The following is a 23,643-nucleotide window of genomic DNA, read 5'->3' on the forward strand; positions in this document are numbered from 1 at the left end:
CAAGAGCTCTGAAGAACATGTCAGTATGATCCTAACAGGCATCTGGAATAAAAATGCTCAGTTGTCCGTGTACATATGTAAATTCAGCAATACCTATCCTTTCGGACAGGAAATATATGCAGGCCTCTCTACAAAGGAAAGTATAATTTCACAGTACAAGTTTCCACATAGTGCTCTGAAAACAGAGCAGCAAGAATACCATTCCATCAAGAATACAGTCAGTTAATCATATGGGTGTATTACCAAACTAAGCTGTTGCTACATGAAAGCACCAATTTTCCCCCAAAAGCTAGCAACCTTTGGCATCTCAGTTGCCAACCACAGTGCTACTGCATCCCAACACACACACATTTGCCATTGCTGCAGTGAACCACACACATCTACAAGCAAAGCCAGTATCAGATGAGGCAGGGGAAAGAAAAAAGTACAATTCATTGAGATTCCTATCATCACAACCTGATAGAAGGAAACTGCACAGCCCATAAGTTCATTTGTTCCTAGGACTCTTTGCACAAGAACTACTTTCCTGTGCCACCTCAAAATGAGTAACCTAGCTGGGATGCCCATCTAATGTACCACATTCAGAGAAGACCTGCTAAGAGAGAAGTTTTGAGGAAAATTAGTGTAAAGGTAGTCAACAAAGAAAGAGGGTTTGATGGTAAAACCTACCTGAAGTAACCTTTCTAGACACCAGCTTTGCATTCTTCTGCTGCTCCATGCATTACTAATCAGTGACCCACTAGAAACTTCAGCACCCATTGAAAAGTCTGGCAGGGTATTTGGCTTTCAATTCTTCTACTCAGTTTATTCCCAACACAAGTATATTCATCAGGCTTAAAAACAACTCTTGAACAAGGGCAGCCACTCAGCAATGAAATGTAAATTACTGACATGTGCTAAAACCTGCACTTGCCACTGCTAATGAGCACATTAAAGGAAAAAAGCTCACTAGATATTACTGCAACCTTTTCACTTAACCCTGTGTGTACTGAAAGCCATCATTTAGTATCAATTAAAGAACCCATCCTTTAAACAGTGAGACAGTGTTCAAAAAAAATCTGATGTAAAAATCAGAACAATGGACAAATTTGAGCACACTGATAGCAGCCTTATTTTTAAACTAATTTTCATTAAACTGTTCAAGAGGTCAGTCAAAAAAAAAAGATTCTCACACATGCCAACATACATAAATTGCCAAGTTAACAAAATTAATGGTGTCAAATCTTAGGTGATCAAATAAAACAGGATTAGCTACCAACAAGCCCCAAGGTAAGGAAGTCAACTTGTAGCAACTTTTCCTTCCTATTACGCTCGCAGGGAAGTGAAGACCCTGAGAAAAATCTCCAAACAGTAATGGCCTGCAGAGTCACAGAAAACAACACCTTTGCCTCCATAGCATCTGTGCAATAAAAGCCCCATCAAGTACACAGTCACTTCAAGTTTCAAAGCTTATAATAATTCAGACTAGCAATGTTGCAAGAAGCAACTGTAAACTTTATGCTGGAGAAGAGGGAGATAATGTTTGGTGAAAACCATTCCTCAAACTCCTCTTTGTATTTGGGGAATGCAAGAAATTATTTAAAGACTATTTAGTTAAGTTCTTTAAATGTTCCTATTAAATAACTTTTTTGGTAAGGATACATCATATACAGATGGCACTCAGAACTGATTTTCAAAACCTAAATCAGATACCTAAATCAGCCTGAATTAAGCACATTAAATCCTTCTCAGTAAGGTTTCTGTCAAGTACTAATTCAGCTATAAATAAAAGTTTATCAGCTTCAGTTGCTTAGGTTTTTTCCTCATACCTCTACACCCCAATCCCAAGCTACCATCCCTTTGAGTTTGCCTCCATTCTGAGTCAGTCAGAAGCTCCTTAACCTGATAATGTTAGCATCAGCTGTACTAGCTTAAAGACTTGAGTAGGGGAGATGGGAGCAGGAGGGAAGGGGATATGGGATGTGTTTAAACAATGATAATTTCAACAGAACAGGTTTACAAAGTGACTGCTCATCACTGTCATTCCAGCACATCCAAGGAGAGCAATAACCCCTCATGGGGACAGACAGCAACAAGCCACTGTGACAGCTTGGTCACAGTCAGAACAGCAGCCTGACCACAGGCTTAGTAACCTGATCTTCAGGAGCTGAACACGAGTTGGAATTCAGGAAGCAAGTGAGAAGCACATGCTAGGTCCTACACTAAACACATCACCTTGCTTTAGAAAATCCACTTTTACATAAAAACATTTGTGTTAATTCAAAACTTCATTGTTGAAAACATTCCATCTGCTAAGTATTTTAACAACTTTCCCCATAAACACAGGCATAACAACTCTTAACAGGAACTGTTCAGTCAACACAGTACTTTAAGTTACCAACGTTATTGATCACTATCATTCGGTCTGAAATGGAAATGAATTGAAACATGCTGTGAAAACAAAGTTTATTTGTAAGCCAATCTCCAAACAGAATTAAAGTGAAAAGACAGGTATATTCATAATAATGAGCAGGAAGTCTTTTAAAGTTCCACAGCTTTCTTTAAAAGAGCTGCAAGATGAGCCACTAAACAATTGAGCAGCTGCAAGTAATCTACTACATTCTTACCTGGGGGTCATCATTCCTTTTGTGCTCACTAAAGGCTTTCATTGACAAAATTTGACAAACCAGGTAAGTTACAATTAAGTAGTTCTTCTGTTGGTATGTGTTCATAGATTTATTTTTTGTTTGTTTGAGCAACTCTGAGGAAAGGCTGAGAGTTGGGACTGTTCAGCCTGGAGGAGTCTCAGGGGGAGCTCATCAATGTATATAAATACTTAAAGGGAGGGTGCAAACTGGACAGAGCCAAGCTCTGCTCAGTGGTGTCTAGTGACACGATCAGAGAGAACAGGCACCAGACAAAACACAGGAGGTTCCCTCTGAACATCTGGAAACACTTTTTTTGACAGTGAGGGTGGCCAAGCATTGGCAAAGGTTGCCCAGGGAGGTTGTGGAGTCTCCATCCTTGGAGCCAGTTGAAAGTCCACCAGACATGGTCCTGGCAACCAGCTCTGAGCATCCCAAACAATTCTGCCCAGTCCAGAATAATAGGTCATCTTTAGAAACATGTTACCCAACAACCTTTCAGTTAACATCTTCTTCCACAGCTAATGTAGAAATCACTCAAATTTCAAAGACTGTCCTAAAACTCAAACCAAAAAAGCCAACTAAAAGGTGTGAATTAGGAAAGAAGACTCAGCAGGTTATCTTCACTCTTCAGAGTCTCCAAAACAAAAGACAACAAATACATCGTATTACTTACTGCAACAGATCACAGAATGGTTAAGGTTGGAAGGGACCACGGGATGTCTTCCAGTCCAACCTCCCTGCTCATGCAGGACACGTTCCTCAGGATTATTTCCAGATGGCTTTTGAGTATCTCCAGGGAAGGAGACTCCAGTCTCTTAAGGCAATCTACACCAGTGCTTGTTCACCTGTACAGTAAAGAAGTTCTTGCTCATGTTCAGGCTGAACTACTTGTGCATCAGTTTCTGCCTGCTGACCTATTGCTTGGCACCACCCTGCCTCCATCCTCTTGACACCCTCCCTTCAGACACACATACATTGACGAGGTTCCCTCTCCATCATGACTTCTTGAGGCTGAACAGGCCCAGCTGCCTCAGCCTTTCCTTGCTGAGAGATATTCCAGTCCCTTAATCATCATCACAGCCTTCCACTGGCTATGAATTAATTTTCTTGATATGCATATTTTGGGAAGAATACATATGAACCCTTAATTATTCAATCTAATGTACTGAACACAGAACACCAATCACTATAAAATACATCATTTCTTAAAATGCAGGCAAAAAACAAAAATGAGTATTAAGGAAGCATTGTTGAATTCTAAGCTGAAGCTTCATCCGCCTTGCCACAAAAGTAAGTTAAATCAACAAGGAAACAGAAGTTCGTATTTTGAAGACACATCACCTCTTAACTATTCATGTTTACTCCAACTCCACTGATATTAATGGGACATTCAAGACTGATTTAGGAAACAGAGAAGGACATCACATTTGCAAGATTACCACACAAGCTTAAATCAGTTATACTAGAATAGGACAAATTAATGAGACATCTTAGCTCAGAATGGACAGAGTTCACCACAACCAGACAAGTTTCTCTGCATCACTGCATATAAACAGGCAGAAAGTGAAAGCAAATACTATTACCTATGTAAAAAGAGAATTACATACCATTACGTTTGCAACAAGGAAAAATACAGTTGTTAATATAATTGCAATTGTGGAAACAGAACAGTAAGTCTTTTATTCTCCAGGCACAGCAACAGTGGAAGAAAGAGGAGAGAACAAAGCATTTCAGAAGAAACATGAAGGACTCCTGTAAGACTGGAAATAACTCCTATTGCAGTGACACTGCATGTAAAGAAATGATGAATTTTTACAGATCAGGAGTCCATAAATCCATTCATCTGCAGAACCACACACCCTATTAAGCGTGCCAAAGTGCTGTTGTTGAAAGGCATCTCATGGGAAATATTAAATGACTTATGATAGTCTAGATAGGCAAAAATCACTGTAATGTCTTCTTTAATCACATGCACAGCATTAAATCATTCCAGAAGTCATGCAAACCCATAGCTCGTTCACCACAAGTGTCAAGTTGCCAGATATTCCTATTTAAATCAAGAGGTTCTTCATTTACATTTTTTCTAAGAACAATTGCACATGTTAGAGCTTCCAACCTAGGCCCCTTTAAGAAAATGCATAGCTTTAAAAAACATTAAAAAACAAAGGCTTACTCTTAAGGAAAAAACAAATACAAATAGGTCAAGACTGCCATGTCAGAGGAAGTTGCCTAATCACAAAAGAGATCAAGAGGAAAAACCATACTAAGCTTACAGAGTTTAGGCAAAAGAATCCAAAGAAAGGAGCGTATTTTTGTCACAAATCACACAAATCTGACAAAACGCCACCCTGCATCTTCAAATACATGCCTGTAGGTTACACACATGTATACCCATAAGACCTGTAGATATGCACCCTGAGGCTTAAGTTTAGGCATAAGCCTGCCCTTGAAAGAAATGTTCTAGTTATATACAGCAGTTGCTCAAGATAATTACTTGAAATCTACAGTAGAGTAGAACTGGCATCAATTTGTTCTGCAGCATAGGCAATCTCAGACAGGACACTGATGACATAACATAAACCATTAAAGGCTTTTAGCAAAGGTCTTTGAAGTTTTCTACAGTAAAGGAGTAATACAGCCTTCCTACTTCCACACTGGGGAGTGCCTAAGCAGACAGCTCAGATGACTCAATTTCACTTTTCTAGTTCACATTGTCTAGTAATTACTGATAAATACTGCCCATGATTTAATACACACACTATTTGCCTCTTCCATGGATTTCATCCAATCTGATACTGCAGATTATTTATTATTTTTTGTGTGAAAATAAGTTTACTTGGAATTAAACACAAGAATACAACTAACATTCAGAAGCTTTCTGCCTCAGAACAGAGTTAGTCACTCTTCAACACTACAGACTCACAGGCAGAGGTTTTCTGATGGCAAATTGGGTGACCTGTTCACCTAGACAAGTACGTTGCCTAACCATTATTATCCTATGTGCAGGCCTAGCCTCCAGTCTCCAAGAGACAAAGCACCTTAAGCCACTACAGGCAGTGGTGGCAGGCACTCTGCTGCTTTGGTAGGCAGTGACACTGTCCTGCAAAGCAGTGCATGAAACCCACATTAAAAGCTCTGTCTTCCCCATTCCTTGAAGGCAACATCTCTGCCATAAGCAGCTTCTTGACACCAAGCTTCCAAACTGCCTTTTGCCAACCACCTCGCTGCAAATGCTAACCAGTTCCATGAGCTGCCAGGTAGAAAGCCAGTGCATATGGGAACAGCACGAGAATCATACCAAATGTTTCTCAAAAATGTAACACCCATCAAGTCATGATAAAGGAGCTTCACAACTTGCACACAAATAACAAAGCCATGCACAACAGTTGTAAGGAAACGCTCCTGCCAGTAAGAGCTTACATTTTAAATGGTGAGAATCCCATAATTAGCTGAGCATAGGTCTGTAGATCCACCTGCACAAAGCTCTTCACAGATCAGTGTCCCCTTAGAGATGATGATATAAGCTGTTTTTTGGTTTACCTTTCCCTTCTCAAACTTAGCAGCCATTTACAAACATGTGATCAACCATTTCCATATACATTGTTTGCTCATTTATTTCAGACAACACATTGCTGGGATTTTTAATTCCACCAAGAATGTTAATCTACCTTCAAAGGTAAAGAGAAATAGCACTGGCTGCTTTGTTCTCCCCCTTAGTCATGCCCAAGAGTAGTTGCTAAAAGGCCACAAAAGACGTATAAAAACAGGCTCCACTAGGAACTCCAAAAAAGTTCACCTCTTATTCCAAAATTGAATCCTATTCTCCCACCATGTTTATGGCTTCTATTTCAAGGAGGGGATCTTGGCAGGGAGAAGTGACCATTTCTGCATCAAGAAATAGAGCATCATAATATTGTCAATGCTGCATTCAACAAACAATATTCCAGATAAAAGTTGCATTTGTAGCTTTAACTCCTCTAATTTTAAGATTATTTTGTGTACATATTAAATAAGTTTCTTGGAGAAATTATACCACAATGCACCACCTGTTATGAGCACAGGAACTCTATCACATACACAGATATAAGACATCAAAATACTTTGAAGACTTATAATCTTGCCAACTGGTATTCTTCATACTAGATGTAGCAAACGAACAATTCAGCTGATTTGGTTTGCTTTTTTTAACAGTAGCTTCCCAAGGGACTTACATGGCAGTTGGGAAACTGGAAGTTCATTTGTGGGGGATTTTTAACTAAAAAGAGAACTGATCCCATTATGACCAGCTGCAGTGTGGAATCACCATGCATCAACATTTAAGTTTATAATCATTACCAGAAAGCAAGAACTACTACAGGACTAAGACTCCTACTTGCTGCTAACATCAGCTGGCCCACAACAAGCAGCACTGACTCTGGAATAATGACTATGCAACCCAGTCACACACTTGCTTTCTCCCACTGGGGGAGACAGAGTGACTACTAAAAATAGGAAATAGAGTCACTGTGACCATGGGCCGATCCCAAAGTATTCAACATGTGACGAGATCTGACTCAGCACTCCCATCTCCCACCAGAACAGCTGCCCTGAGGGTTTGGAAGGAAGGAGAGAAAAAATGGCAATTTCAGAAAAGTATATATTTCAGTTACAGACCAATCAAAAGGTTCATCTTAGTTTCAGGCCTTTCTCCTTTCCAAATTTCAAAGGCCTGATGAAGACAATAGATGTGACAGAGCTTCTCAGAAAGCATGTGCATTATTTTTTTTAAAACGGGAAACATTAAGCAAGCTAACATAAATGCAGAGGCCACTAGCAAGTTCTTCCAAACATGAAGGAACAAATTCCTCTTGCAGCTCTTCACAGCATCTGGCAAAAGACATTAGGAATTTTTTTTTTTTTCTACAACGTGGCAATAGATTTCAACTTCACCTTTAGATTTATGTTAATACTGGATATTACTCATGGAAGGAAGAAAATTACTCACATGAAATTTACATGCACAAACTACAAGTACTGCCTTACGCATCAAATTTCACAACTTCAACATACAGATAACTTTTATAAAGCACTGCAAAAGTTCCAAGTTAGCTCCAATTTCTGAGTTAAAACTAGAATGCAAAGTCAGATTCTAAGAACTACATTCATTTGCATAAACCCATGTTTTGTTATTCTACATCCTAACTTATGTTATCAGCATTATCTTGGGTTTTCCAAAAGATTCCATGTTAAAATACCAAACCGCAAGAAACTGACCTCAGTGTTTGTGAAATCTTTGACTGACACACTCCATATAAATGCCACGAATCCCTTTTCTGTCAGCCACCAACAGCAACCAGAATAGATACACATGAAGAGGGGATTGAATGCACCAACTTTTTTGTTGGATCACAATAAACATGCCAGATATTCATCCACTGATTGCTTTTTGGAAAGTTTGTTTTGAAAACAAAGGATCATTTACTTGTGTCTCCCTCCCCCATTCTAAGAGAGAACAGAATTAAGTTTCTAAAGAAGAAAAAATAAAGACCAGTAATTGTCAATAATCTAAATGTATCCATCAAATTCTCCACAAGTACTGCCCATAGCTGTATGCTGCTCCACGAATCATTCAGACAACAATGAATAAAAAGACTTGCTTTTGTTCAAATCACACACAGTGGGATTACATGTGCACTGCCCCTCCACGTGTTAATTGAAGACAAAGCTTTGCTTTGAGCTCATTACTGCTCTTACAGAGAGATAGGTGAGTTTAGAAAGTTTAGCATATTTCTTGGTTTCCGAATTTAAGTAGTTAGCTTAAGTACAGCTGCACACCAGGAAACAAACCCAAGTTGCACAAGTTCCATCACAACTCTCAGTTCAAAAGACTACAATAGTGTACGTGCAAGGAAAGGGATAGGGAGAAAGAACAGAAAGAAAAACATCTTCAGCAACTTCACAACAGCTTCTTAACAGTTGTTACAGTCTTTAATAAAGAAAAGGAACAGCAGGCAAGTTGTCCTCCTAACTACAGTAATCAGGGTGCCTTGAAAAAATATAAGCAGCCCTAGTGATAAAAAGATAGATCATTTCACCAGTTCTCACTAGGGGTTTGATATTCTAGAGCCACTGACATCAAGGGAAGCATGATTACATCTTAATTGAGCCTTCAAATAGTGCATTTCAGAAAGCAAAGTAGCATTACCTGGTTTTACTATATTTTAAGAGAACCAAAACACACCAGGTTTCTGAAACATAATTAAAGCTATTTTGAGACTGCAGCACCAACCCAAACTCAAACATGTTTCTAGTCACCATGTTATTTCAGGAAATGGTTCACAAACTGTCCCTAGGATCTGACTGACAAGATGAGAAATAGGAGGGGGGAGGGGATCTACAGGAATGTTTGTACTTCCCTTCTGCTTAATCCTGCCAAAAAAAGTGTTCCAGACTGTCACATCACCAATATTGCAATTTACATCACCAAATAACTACACTACTAGGAAATGTGCCCAGTTCAGAGCAATAACTATCAAATTTCACAGTCTGGCAGCAAAACATAAAGCAAAGTAGCATAAGTAGTGAAACAGAAGTGGTGCTTAATTTTTTTATTATTAAAAAACAGAACTGCCAACTAAAGCCAGTTATCCTGCAGGTCTAATCCAGGGAAACAGTTTATTATAAATTAAGCCAGGAACCTTCCCTGTAAAAAGACCCTCTGGTACATGAAGCAGAACAGTGATAACAAAGCTGCTAAACTGCATGCAAATAACATGTAAGATTACCCCAGATTGGGTAAAACCTGGTTTAAAAAAAAAATTCAAAAAAAAAATTCACAGCAACGGTGAACTACAAAAATTTTAGACTTCATTCTCAAATAGTCTCCTCAATGAGCAGGTGATATTATCAAACACCAAATAATCAACTAAATAGTAAGGGCCTGTCTTACAACTAGAACTCAAGGCAAAAGGGACATAGTCAGGGAAGATATGTGGAAGCAAGGTCTGCTCCACCAATGCTAAGGATGAAGGAGCCTTCATTTTGAAATCACATTCTTCAGCTAAGTTTTTCACCCTGAATTCCAAAGGTGCAAATTATTCTCAAAACAAATTTAACTTGGTGCCTGTAAAACAAGATGTTTCTTCAGCTACGTGGTTCATGTACTCCATATCAAAGTTGGTAGCTTCAACAGCTTTTTACTGAGGACTTCAATGTGATATGTGCTTGCCCTTATTCTGAGCAAAGCCAATAGCTACAGTGACTACACACAGAGCATCCACTCAGAGCTTTGTTCAGACATCATGCATGTAAATTTCCCCTAGTACTGCTCAAATTCATAAGCAGCTGCATGAAAGCTTTTTGGAAAAAAATAAAATCATTTAAAAGTCCATATATCAGTTTGTAATATGCAAAAACCCATCGAAACAAAGAGGCTGTGAACAATCACTTCTATAAATTCAGACATGAAGTGAAATCAGCACCCTCTTGGCTCTGTGGTCCTTTCAGAGAATGCAGCTCCACAATACATGACCACCAGCAGAGAAGCCAGTTTTTAAACAGCTTTCTATTCCCATCCTGAAGTGCAGTTCACCACCTTCTCAGGGCTGCTGATACAGCTGTTCACCAGCTGTGCTATGAATCACCAAAACGCTCACTTAAAACCAGATACTTTTAACCCAGATCATTTCAGTGACCCAGTTTTCCAGAGCAGCCTCATAAACAGCACAGGCATAAGCAAAAATGCCAAAAGGCTCCTACAACCTGGGTAAAGTTCTCAAACAGGCGTCTCTCCTCTTCCCAAAAGAAAACACAGGCTGCAAATACACCCTCAAAATACAAAAAATCTAGATGCACAGAAAGCATACTGAAATCTCCCGGTTTAAGGTGATTTAATCTCCTGACTTAAGGTGAGCTCCTTGAATTGGTATCTTGATTCCTTGGATACCTTGGAATGAATATGTGCCACCTAGTGCGTCAGTCACAGCCAAGCAAATAAAATAACTTACCAAACGTCTAGCAAACTCTTTATTTTCTGAAAGAAATCCATAGCCCGGGTGTACCTTGGAAGACAAAAGAAAAATAAATTCAAGCTGATTGAGTTCTGAAATCAGACACCAAATTAGCTAGTACCTTTCCAGGTACTGGGAAAGATGAAATAGATCACTAAGCATTTCAATAGGTTGAATACCTTAAGAAACTGTCATGACACACTGATTTATCTGTGCTAAGTGATGTTGCACTACCATTTCTGAAACAAACATTCCTTACTCAGCTAGGGAGAAATGTGCTGTTTGCAGAGCAATGGACTCATTCCCTCTGGTGATTTGCCTTCTGCTCTTTTTAGCTCCACTGCAGACTTCCACTTATCATGCATGCTCCTCTCAGTAACCACTATAAAATATCCTCATCCCAAAATATTTCCAGCACTAACCACAACAGTGGTCTTGAGGTCTGCAGTCATAAGACTCCTGCCCCTAGTGATCCTTGCTGGAGAGCACAGGATACTGTCTTCACTAGTCTAAGTCAAGCATAGTTGTGTACCTAGTTTGCTATGCACACCCCAAAATACACTGAGCATAAGTGAGAGGAGTATAGAGTTTTCCTTTTACTTTTCCTAATTCACATAAGATTCTTCATCTAATGTACTCTGATAGACATAAGACATTTTAGCCCCCACATTTATCCCGCCAATAACTGGGTTCCATATTCAGAAACTCAGAGGGAAGAAAATATTTTTTTCTTTATAGAAAAGTTTTTGGTCCCTGAAAGCACTGTACCAAAACATCATCTTTGAAAGAAATTGGTGATCCATCTGTTCCAGGGTAATTAGTGTTGCTCACATATACCCATCAAATTTTATTTTAATAAATGCTCTGTGTACAGTAGCTCTGAATAATGCATTTATTTCACTGGCAGAACAAAGAACATTAGGCATTTGAACATGACCACATATTAGTTTTTCCAACTGATTCCTGTTAAGCTTTGAATCTCTGGCCAATTTGGAGGGAGAAAGGCAGACCAGCCCACATTTACACACAAGCTAGCATGCATTTTGTAAACATTTGAAAAAAGAACAATTATGGGATACACCATTTGCCCTACGTTCCTGCAGATAACATTTATAAATGTAGATAGTGAGTCAAACAAAGTTTAAGCAAAAGACATTTTGGACACACTTTGTAAAACGTTCAGTAAAGCCATTATGGCATATAAAGGGTGAGCGCTCAAAACTAATTGGGATTTTTTTTTTCCCCCTCAGCAAATTTGGAAATGAACTGAAGCTGCTCCCTGGTGTGAAAGCTGAATCCAGCAGCCACCTGCAGGATCAGCGACCAGTGCTGCCAGATGCTACAAAGCCTTTGATTTCCAGTAGCGATTTCAGACACATTTAACTCATGTGACATGAACTAACTGGAATAGCATATTCAATCACTTCCTCACACACACCTTCTTTAAAAATAAAAAAAAAAACACCAAACTCTGGCTTTTGTGCTTTCTATGAAACAGCTGCAGCAGCCAGGCTGATGGGGACTCACAGCTTGGGCCCCGGTTTTCCTGACGACGCCCAGGATGGCCTCCATGTTGAGGTAGCTCTGGCTGGTGGGAGCTGGGCCAACGCACTCCGCCTCGTCCGCCATCTTCACATGCACCTGGAGAGCAACACTCGCCGTTAACAGATGCTCCAGCAAAAATAATTACCAGCACCCCTGTACGTGCACACAGACCTGATTGTCTGGGATAATTTACATACCTAACCGCTCCGAAACGCGCGCTGAAGTCGCCCGCGCTGACGCACGAGTACCCGCGCCATAAATCTCATTTCACTGAACGCCCGGCTTAAGTCACTGTCAAAATGTTTTATTATGCCAATATATTGAATTTGATTCAATAAAATCGTGACAAATAGAATTTCAGCTTCCTATACCAATCATCTATATGCAAATTCAGACTAAAAACTACTTTGTTACATGTAACCAGGGTAGGCTAATATCTTAATACTTAATAACAAACATTCATGGCCAGTTCTAAGCAGGCTCCCCAGGAAGTTGGGGATAATTAGAGTGAATTGAATGAAGGGATGCAGTGAGTGTCCCTGCACAGCATCAGGTCAGCACCATGCACAAATTAAAGCCTATGACTAAAGAGTTCAATATCACTACACGTGAACCAGAAAATCTTGAGAATTATTTAAGCAGGCTCATGTTTGATTCCTAATCCATTGCATCCTCATTTATATGCATTTGCCAAATATTTTTCAGCCAAACACAAAAAGGGACAAACATTTCCAGCATTTTACCAGGAATAATAAAATAGCAAGGCTTGAAGTCAGAAGTTTACTTACAACTCACATGCCTGCTTACCTTGAATAAAAAGTTACAGTAGTTTAATTAGATTGGTCTTTAACGCGTTATCAGGGTTCAGAATACTTTTCTTTGAAGTAGGATACACACAGACCCAAGGAACCAAACAATCAGTTTTTTCTCATTCTGCTTTTTGCAAGCTCCCTTTCAGTGAGTATCTCAGAAATCATGGCATTGCTGAAACTGTGTAAGACTGTTAGCTACATGTCAGCACGACTTGCTAATAAGGACAATTTCACATTCCCAGTGCTTTCCATTTTAAAAGTTATTTTTAGGAACTATTTGATATCATCTCCATTTGAAACTGAGAATACATTGTTTCACAAAGGGTATTCTTTTAGAAAATGAGAAACAAAGTATTTCTGGTTTATGAATGAGTGAAAAGGAATTTTATTTGCAAGTAGTATGAAGGCTTTCAAGTATGACAAACTAAAGTTAAAAGAATGCTAGCCTGCATAGACTATTGCATCGAGAAAAAAAACAAGGCCAGAAAAAAAATAACCATCTAGAAACAGTGCCAAGCAATAGTCAAGCGATATTTTGAACAATACAATGAGAAATAAATATTCTGGTAAATAAAATAAACGTATCACAAGGGTAGGAGTCACTTATTAAGCATTTAATGTTTTCTTCATTTTTACTGACACTTTCAGAACTTTGCAAAAGTTATTCACATCACCAGAAAGGAACATAAACTTGTCACTTAATTCCAAGTTTCTTTCTGGAGGGATCTCTTAAACACCTTCTGAATTTGCTATATACTCAAGTGTATAAGAGTTCACATAACCTCCTGGACTAGCCACACATTTCACATTTGAATCATTGCTTCTGAAAAGTCACAACAGTTTTGTTTTAACACTACAGCGTTAGCCTCACATCATAAACAGCAAAACCAAAAAATCCTAAGCACTGGCACAGACAATCATGCAGCAGGATTTTAATGCTTTCCAGTAAGTACACCTCAGCAACTAAGTCAGTAACTATTTTGATCAAATGCTATCAAGATTAGCCTGTCTGTCATCCTTCCTGCAGCACTAAGTTCAAGAAACAGCATGGCCAGTGGACACCTTTATTTGCATGATCAGTTTATATGCTTAAAGTTGTTTTGAATTCCAATGTGGTTTACATGTCTACACAAAGTCATTCAAGATTAAGCTTAATTAGGCATCTACATTTTACAAAACCAAAAGGTTCCTTACAGAAAAGGACTAAGTTCATATAGTTAGCTAATTTTAGGTATCAAGAGAAAAACCCCACACCCACACACTTCTCACACAGACACCAACACAGTCCTACCAACACCAAACAGCCACAGAAGATACTGCAAACCTATTGATTTTATACATATAAACACTCTTGTGCACTTCCCTCCACCATTTCCCCACTCACTTCTGAAATGTTTCACAGCTATTAAACTCTTTGGAGTTTTGAGACTTCCTTTCCCACATTCCCCTGTAATCTGGTAAATCCATTTCTCCTCGTTTACTTTACTGCAAGTTGTTAGTGCCTTCTCCAGTTCAGTGTCAATTCAGCCTTGCATACATCCTAACAGACATCACAGGGTATGACAAAACAGCAAATTAGTAGCCACATCACATTCATGTTACCTGATACATCTCCTCAGAGCACCGAGAAAATCTCTCAAAAAAAGGGCTCTCCATTCACCCTCCACTAGTTTAAAACCTTCAGATTTTCAGGTCCCAGTGACAACTCTTCAATCTAAGAGGCTTCTTACATCTACTTGAGAAAGTAAACCAGCCCACATATAAACTGGAAATCTGTTCCTTCTCAGTAATTCATGATGACAATTCCTCTTAACATTTAGATTTCTTTCAAAGAATGCTGTAACACAGATTTACTACAGATTTCATAATACACTATAAACATAATTACTAGCAAACATTAAAACAAAAGCCACCATTTGATTGAATCTACATGACAACTGAAACTTTCATCTTACTACATCAAGAAATGCATAGTTGACACAGTAATCCACTAAACCTTTTCCTCTGCAGAAGCTGACTTAAAATGCAACATTTCTAGACAGCCCAAAGAATCTAGCAACTCCCCTTCCTCAAGCACTACAAGTTTCAAATATATTTATTTTCAAATTCAAGGATTGCTTAAGTGCTCGACTTCAATCACACAACCCCCAGGTATTCGAAATTTGTCCCTAACAACTAAAGCCTCTGAGGTGTCATCTCTCCCTTTTCTTTTTTAGTTCACAAAAAACAGATGTCAAAAAAAACAAAGAAGCAAGTCCCAGGAGGTTCTTGAAGAAATGCAATTCCTTCATAACTATCTAAATTGACCCTGGAATCTCAAGCATGAATGGATAACAACAAAGGCTGGAAAAGCAGACAAAACTTGCTTAAAGGTTTATACTGCAAGTTTTATTCAGATTGGGCTACCTGTGCCTCAAGAGATACATCTCAAGCAGCTACAAAGGGCTTGTTATGTTAGAGAATAAAAACAGCTAGAAGTCATGAAAAGATCTTATTTGTGTAAGAGCAGTTTAATTTCTATAAAAGTTTTATATTTTATGTAGTCTATTTCATAAGGGATAATTGTATTGCAGCAACAAATTAAGAGATTCACCAATACCTACTGAAACTTCATTTTATAGAACCTCTGCTTATTTCAAAAACTACAGACTAAATAGTGTCACCTTTGGAAATCCAAACCCAAACCAATCACAAATACCCAATCAACGCATCACAATCTCCTCAGCTCTGCAACTATGAGAAAGAAGATACTAAAAACAACATCCTGGATTTAACAAGGAGTCCTAGCAGAAGAACATTAGAATGAACACTGTTAAAGAATGTAACTATTTTTGGATCAAGGTACAAAGTCAACTGGAAACAATTTGAAGTACAGCCATTATTTTATTGCCCAAGTCTGCCTGACCACATACAGATACAAGAACTAGCTTGAGTCCAACAAGCTCATTAATTCAGAAGCAAACTGCACAGAAACAGGCACTGGTTCCAAAGCTAGTTTAGGTCCAGGAGCCACCTTCATGGCAAAGCACCTAAACTAACAAATCCTGCTAGATCTTTACACAGGACCAGCTTCGTGTTTATTCACCACATTCCCAGCAAATAGGCAAGTAAAGAGAGGAGTCCATCAGAGCTGATTAGCCAGTCATGTTCAGCCTGGACTGGTTCCAAGCACTGCTCCAGGCTTCAGCAGCTCTCAGGGTACAGAGTGCAGTAAGAGGTAGTAACATAGCAGCAATTGTTTTGGGAGAACCTTCTACACTATGTTCCAGCATTTCAGGAGGATTTATAAACCAGGTTTGGTCCAGAGCTTGGCATCATACCCCAGAAGACAAGTATGTCCATAACCCAAAGTTTTGGATATAAGCACCACAAAAATAGTCAGTATCCACTTTGCAGGAGATAACCCAATTTAGAAGGGCTGCACTGAATCAGAGCTAGTAAGTACCCAAATTACCTGGATTATGCTAGCTCTCCTTTGCCCTGGAGAGTGGGTCTCTTCCCCAGCCATACTCTGACTTCACTGAATGATCCATGTAATCAAACCTGTACCTCAACTAATCATCACTGAGAGATCAAGATGAATAGCTTACTACCTAAAATGCACACAGCACTTGTAGAGATGTTCTGTTTCACACAGTGAAATCAAAGCAACCTTCTCCAGGAGTCACTCAGCTGCTGTCGATTGCTAGTTGAAATCTATACTGTAAACAAGTTACATTTATATATGTAGGCAGTCAACATTTAAATATAGTAAAGTTTTCTTGGTATGGATATAAAATGTATTCAAAATTATTTTAAGGCAAAGAACAAACCCACTTATTTTCAGTGCATATGCAATCTACGAAACAATCAAAGACATCAAGCTAATTTACAGATCCCTAGCATTGTAATTACTCAGCAGCTCCAGAGTTTGTTACCTTCTTAAGGATCTGGTTCACAACAGAACTGATCTTATCCCCAATTTCATTCTCATCTACTACTCCCAGAAAGTGAAGGCTGACTTTGTTATGAGAGCCAACAAAGAACACAAAAACACATTTACACGCATTTCCTAACATCATGCCTAATATCACCCACATAGTTTCCACAGATGATTTTCTATACTTCAGCAGTTTCTGAGGTTTATAGTGTGACAGATGTAACTTACTCCAGTGTAAATGCCTAATTAACACATACACACACACACTCATTCCCCTTCTCCTCCATCTCCGAGGAAGTAAATGTCTGGGATTCCCCAGTGTCCCAGTTTTTCAGAGGAGGTCAGCCTATGCATCCCCAGGTCTCAACACAAGTTGATTTTCATGCAGCAGAGACAGTTACACTGAGTTGCAGGCTGCATTTTCCTCCTAATTCTTATGGACCGTTTCAGAATTCAGATTATAGAGAAACTGTTATAGCTGCATGTACAGTGTTAATCAAACCTAAGAAGCAATTAAAAAAAACCTCAGTGAAGAGAACACTTTTGTTTGGTACACTAGATAAGATCGAGCATTGTTTAGACAAAGAAATCTAATCAAACAAGTCATTCTCCTTTATAGCTCAAATCAATATTACACATTGGAACAACATCCGTTGATGTAAGTAGATTCACTTAATTGGCCCAAACTGCATAATACCGCTCAGCAAGACAAATCACAATTAGCTCAACCCATAAAATAGGGCTAATGAGTAAATCCTTTGTAAGGTAGCTAAAAAAAACCCAACCACCTCAAATCTTGCCAGCACCATTGCCAAAAGAGACAGACAGAACAAAAAGCTTGTGGCATTGAACAGTCTTGAGTTAAAAAAAAAATCAAATAGATGCAAAAAAGGTTTAAATTTACTGCTTTGCCAAAAACACAATCTTTCATCTGACCTAAGTGTCTTTAGCAGCTTCATGCTAAAGTACACACACCAATAATACCATAAGTCTGAGCATACAGTGTGCAGTATTCATACAGCTTTTGAAGTACTAACTACAAAGAGACAGGGCCACATGATTACAGCATTTAACCCTAAAATGAAATAATGGAAACATTTCTCAAGCACAAGAAAAGCTGAACTGGGAAAGGCATAAATAGCATAACTATCCCATACTTGTCACATTTATTTTCACTCAGCATTTCAAAAGCCTAAATAAAAATTTTTGCAAATAAAGACAGGAGTCAACATCAGTAGACTTCTCTGCAAGCCTATTTTACATTATTTTAATCTGATGGCTTACAAATAGTTACGCAAGGACTATGGTAAAACCTTCAAATGTGTTTTGGTGAAGGGTATTTACTTACAATCCTTTCCAAGTCTACAATGACCCTGAAAACAGCCCATCCATTAGCATCCTCAGGATTAGATCCTTGGTTAGTGGACACCAGTTGAGAAAAACAAGAAAGAATCTAAAAAATAACACCCTTTCCTCTCCTTCCCCATCCTGCCCTTCAAGTTTTCCAACTGGTCAAAACCGGAAGGCAGCAACAGCCCAACTACTGGCCTCAAAGATCCACAGATTTCAATTCAAACTAAAATTCATGAATCCAGGTTGGACTGAATAATCTCCAAAAGACTAACATGAACCATTTCTAACCAAGACTAAGAGAATGCACTTTTCAACACATATCAAGATTTTTCATCTGTTTAAATTCCCACTTATAACATGACTAGTTTTGTAACCTTACAAACAAAAAAGTAATCTCAAAATTATCTCTCCCACGAATGAAGCTCTGGAACTTCGTTGGCTGCTAAAGACACAGTTTTACTTGTCTCATGGAGAAGAAAGGACTCCCCATTGTACCAAGAGGCCTGATTACTCCTACCGTGAAAAACAGACCATGCTAGAGCTGTCATGCAGTGATACTCTCAAACTGTGCTCTGCTTGCTGGGACAAGCAAGAAAATGCCTCCTGAAACCTGAAAATATTACATATAAGATTGTAGAGAAGACTCTTCCAGAATGGCTTTGGCTTCTAAAGCATCTTCCTATAGGCTTATTCTTTGAAAAATAACTTCAGTGATGCACCTTCTAAAACACTGGTGGGAAAGAAGGCTTCTCCATCAGAATTTTGTTTCAAGTACTTCCTGTGCTTTACCCTCCAAAACAGTAAAAATCAGAAACCAGTACACAAGTTTGCTATTAAAAATTTTGCAGAATAAAACAGTGCGTTTGTATCACAACCCTCCACATGTCTTAGTCAACACCAAGCAGGACTATCAGTCTTTCTCTGGCAGAATAACTGAAAAAAAGTAGTTCAATAGTCATCTTGTTTACTAATTTGCCTCTGGATCAACTGAAGGATTAACAAAGGTAGAGTAATCAGGAGGGGGAAAACAGAACATCCCATTCTTGAACTCCAGCCCATTGTATCAATAGCAAAACACTTCTCATAATCTTCAGGGAAAAGCATTCCCCTTGCCTCCTTCCACTCATGTCTCCCTTTGACACAGTGGGGAAGCTACCAACGTCCTTCACCCAGCTGAAGAGTAGAGACAGCCCAGCCACTCAACACATTTGCTGATGTCTTGGGGTGCTGCGAAGCAAGTCTACAGACCATTGTTCCTTTGGAGTACACTATCTATACCAAGTCTCTAGTAGGAGAATTTTACTTCAGAGCATACACTAACAATTTGGGAAGACACTTAATAAATCTGTTTACCAAACAAAAAGAGTCTCCATTTGTTGCAAGAGTTGAGCATTTCATCATATTTATTTAGAGCAGTCCACTATGCTCTGTGTGGATACTAGAGTTTCATCTTTGCAGTGTATATCATTCTGTACTTTGAGTGATTCAGGAAAAGAATTAAGTTTTTTGTGATGTTAACAAAATACTGATGCCCTACAGTGGTTTTAGTAGCCTTTCTGCATTTCAAACACATCTGCACCCACATGTCAGCCTTCCCCTAATGGAATCTCAGCTTCTAAGCACATTAGCAAAGCAATAGGATGCATCTTTCTCATGCTGTTCCTTTTTCCTGCCTTTCCCAAAAAACAAGTTCACCGTGGAATGCATTTGATGCATGCTTCTTTGTTTTGCTTTCTAAAGGGATAAGACACGTGGGAGATGGGAAAGCTAGTAGGTAGGTAGATCTAGGAAACAGTATCACATGGTAGCAAGGGTAGCCAACTGCAGTAGAGATTTAACTCTCAACTGAGCTAGATATCCTAAAAGATATTTAGGATTCAGAAAAAGTAGCTTAAACACAGCCATATTACAGAACAACCCATAGCATGCATTGGAAAAATGCTCCTGTCTAGCATTTTCAGCTTATTTTGGATGGAGTTCCTCCTTCAGATGGATGACCACAGTACACAGCCATTCAGATGAAGTTCCTGCCTACGGATGGATGGATTGCAGAAATTACTCCCAGCATTCAATGACAGCAGTAAAGTCAGAGATCCCTGAAACCAGATCCAGGGTTGAAAGAACAGCCCACAGCAACAGCAGGTTTATTCACAGCTACCTAGCACTTCAGCTACACAACATATCTAAAAGAAGTGAGAGGAAGTATGGACATCGGCTCAAAGCAACATATTCTGAAAAGCAGCTGGAAGACTAAAATCTAAAAGAAAAACAACAAAAAAAACCCCAAACAAACCCACACACAAGATGTGGATCCTACAGTAAATTATGTTCCTCCCAGCATGGACTAACTTCAGGCCCAAAACGAACCATACATTGAGACATGCATGAAGTTTCACAATAAGCCTCACTTTAGGCATATATAAGTTGCCACTCAAAGGATGATCCCACCCCTAACTCTCCTCCACACTCAGCTCTAACAATTACAATGCTGCTGAGACAGATCAATGAACTGAACAGACCCACAGGAAAAGTAATCTAAGGGGAGGGGAAATTAACCTCCTGTCAGATCAGCAAGTTAAACCATCTCCCAGCCACATGACCATCTGAATGAGGGGACAGGAAGGCCCAAACAGTCCCTTCAGAAATACTTTAGACTTAAATAAATTTGGACATAATATGAAAACAGTTCCGAAATGTCAAATACTTCAAAGAAAATACAAGGAAAAAACCAGCTTGAAAACTGCCTGGAGGATGAGAAACTTTCTGTGCAGGTTTTCTAAAAAACAGGATATTTTCCTTATGTCTATGCAATATATATATACACAATAGAAAATATATATGCACACATGCCTTAACCCCTTTTAGGTACCCAGCGAGAGGGGCTTTTTTTTCACCAAGTACTAAAGCAGCACCTATAATAAATCACAAAAATTAAGTCATAAGACCTCTAAATTACCATCATGGCCAGCATAAGAATATATTTTAAGAGGAATTAAATACTTAGAAATGCCTTATTAAATATTCATACTTATAGTTATTTCATAACATTCACAAAAGCAAAGCTTTTTTCCTTCAAAATTCCACTAATGTGAACATCAGATTTCTTAAAAGTGATGTTTTGTTAGTTCTTCAATAAAATTCTTAGTTCTACAAGAAAAATTACTTCCGTGACAGTATATTGTAATTGTTCATTATAGGACAACTTCGAAGAAGATAGTCCTCTACATGTTAAATACTAAGTTTTCTACTCCTTAAAGTCTTCTTTTGAAAGACAGTCAGCTTTGAGATTGCGAGATGCAGATATCAAGATAAAGACTATAAAAACAGCGCAATGGAGAAAAAGCATCAAGCCTGTTTGCTGTGGGAATTCACAGAACACACTAAGCCAGGAATCCCACAAAATCTACGTGTTAAGTAACATTTCAGTATAGACTTACCTTCTAAAAATAAGTACTTTTGGAAATCTGCCCATGCCAGAAGTGTAATCAGTTCTATATCATCTGTTTGACAGTCACTTGGTCCCATTACAACAAACACAGTAAGAAGGCACAGAGCAGCACTGGTTACAAAATACAGTCAGCCCACCACAAACTGCCAGCCCTAACTTATATTTCAAACAAGCGTCTATCACAGAGTTGTCAGTGTTTGCAGCCCTATATTCAAAGTTTACAGATTTTTACATAGTACTAGACAATTAATTACAGAATATCCCAAAGCCAAGTACATGAAGAATTACACGGCAAAAGAATGTAACCATTAAAGGAGTATTAAACTCTGTAACAGCCAGCAGGGCTAAGGACCTCCCCCCAAAAAAAAAAATATAATAAAGAGCAGTTCAGCAGAACTAAGTTGCAGGATGAAAAGCTCCAGAGCTGACTGCTAGATATGGCACAAAGTTATTTTTGCTGTCAAAAAAATAAATTAAATTCAGCAGAAAAAAAAGTATTTATTTCTCAGTTTCATCTTATGGTGTAGTGCTTTTAAAAAAAGGTATTTACTGTTCATCCACTGTAATAACCTCCATTCCACCCTTAAAGAGAACGCAGATGTTTATACTCTACAGTGCCAAACATATTACCCAAACATGCAGCGAAGCAGTGTGTATCTAGTACACCTAAAAACAACTGCACAGAGAAGCAGCTGCTCCCCAAGCCTGCAAGGACTGTGTGCAGTCTAACAGACAGGCAGGAATAGACAAGAAAACCTACACTGTCCAAATACAATCTTCACACAGTTAATACCAGCACTGGACAATCCAACCACAGATGCCAATACCAGAGTTCATGTGGTCCCATCCTCTTCCAGATAATCTGACAAAAATATTTTCAACAAGGTGTGGGGTTTTTGACTCCTGACAGCCCTCAGAGTTCTGCCATGGCTATGTCTCAGATTGTGAAGATTTTATTTTAGCATGACCCTAGAAAAACCTTTTATTTGTTGGGGGTTTTTTAGGCTATTGAGCATCATCCCTAATGTTTCCACCTCCCAGCTCATTTCCCATGAAACACACTTTTCCACCTGAAGGTAACTCAAGGATAGCAGGCACAATCTCAGTCTCTACTGTATCCCATTAATCTTAGACAGTATTATTTCAGCACATTGAGCAGATTTAGTCAAAAAACACTGCCCATATTGAGGAAACTGGCCTTGATATATAAAATCATTCTTTACAGGACACTATGAAGTTCTCCTCACCACAAGTTTAAGCACAGATCTTGTTCCAACAAATAAAATGATAGCAAAGTGTCAGGTCTTCCCACACACCTACTCCACACCCTTCTATAAGAAGTTATCATGTCTGGGATTCTCTTTTTTGAGGCAAGAATTTAAGAAGAGTAAAGTCAAATGCTCCTGATCTTCACCTTTGAAGACTACATAAAAACTAGAAATCATGGAAAGTATCACTATCAGAATAGCTTAATTACAGTATCATATGTACTTGTGGCCTGTACATACAAATTCTAGTAGATATGTATTTAGATCTTAAATATAGCACACTTGGTCAATGACAAATTTATTATGGTAAAAAGAGATAATTACATTCTATACAAGCAACACCCACACAATGCTGAAGGAAAGAAAAGCCCATTTGTGCAAGGTGACAACTGTTCCCATTTAAGAGAGCTACAAACTTTTGCATTCCTCACGTGACAGATAATATTCACAGACTTAATAAATTAACTCAACCTTACATATAGTTTTATAAGCCACTGGAGTAAAAGCCTATATAAATAAATTCCTATTTTAAAAAAGCCTGGAATTTAAAAAAAATATTTCCAAGTTCCATGGAATCTACATAGCACAGCAACACATGGACTTACAGAATGGTTCCTTCCAAATCCTCTTTCCTGATAGCATTTAGGTTTGGGTTTTTCCCCCTTCAACCTGCTAAATAAAGT

The 23,643-nt window shown here is 38.6% G+C and overlaps 1 protein-coding gene across 1 annotated transcript in view; it reads right to left on the bottom strand.

The window, feature by feature from the left end:
• PCCA (propionyl CoA carboxylase, alpha polypeptide) overlaps window positions 1-23,643 on the bottom strand; it is a gene marked incomplete at both ends in the record, with an annotated part of 113,321 nt that overhangs the window by 68,258 nt on the left and 21,420 nt on the right. The window contains 2 exons of the mRNA XM_009077129.1: window positions 10,613-10,666; window positions 12,143-12,256. Coding sequence (XP_009075377.1) covers window positions 10,613-10,666; window positions 12,143-12,256 — 168 coding nt within the window. The remainder of the gene's footprint in view (window positions 1-10,612; window positions 10,667-12,142; window positions 12,257-23,643) is intronic.

Source organism: Acanthisitta chloris, unplaced genomic scaffold (assembly GCF_000695815.1).
Source record: "Acanthisitta chloris isolate BGI_N310 unplaced genomic scaffold, ASM69581v1 scaffold20396, whole genome shotgun sequence".
NCBI classification, from domain to species: Eukaryota; Metazoa; Chordata; class Aves; order Passeriformes; family Acanthisittidae; genus Acanthisitta; species Acanthisitta chloris.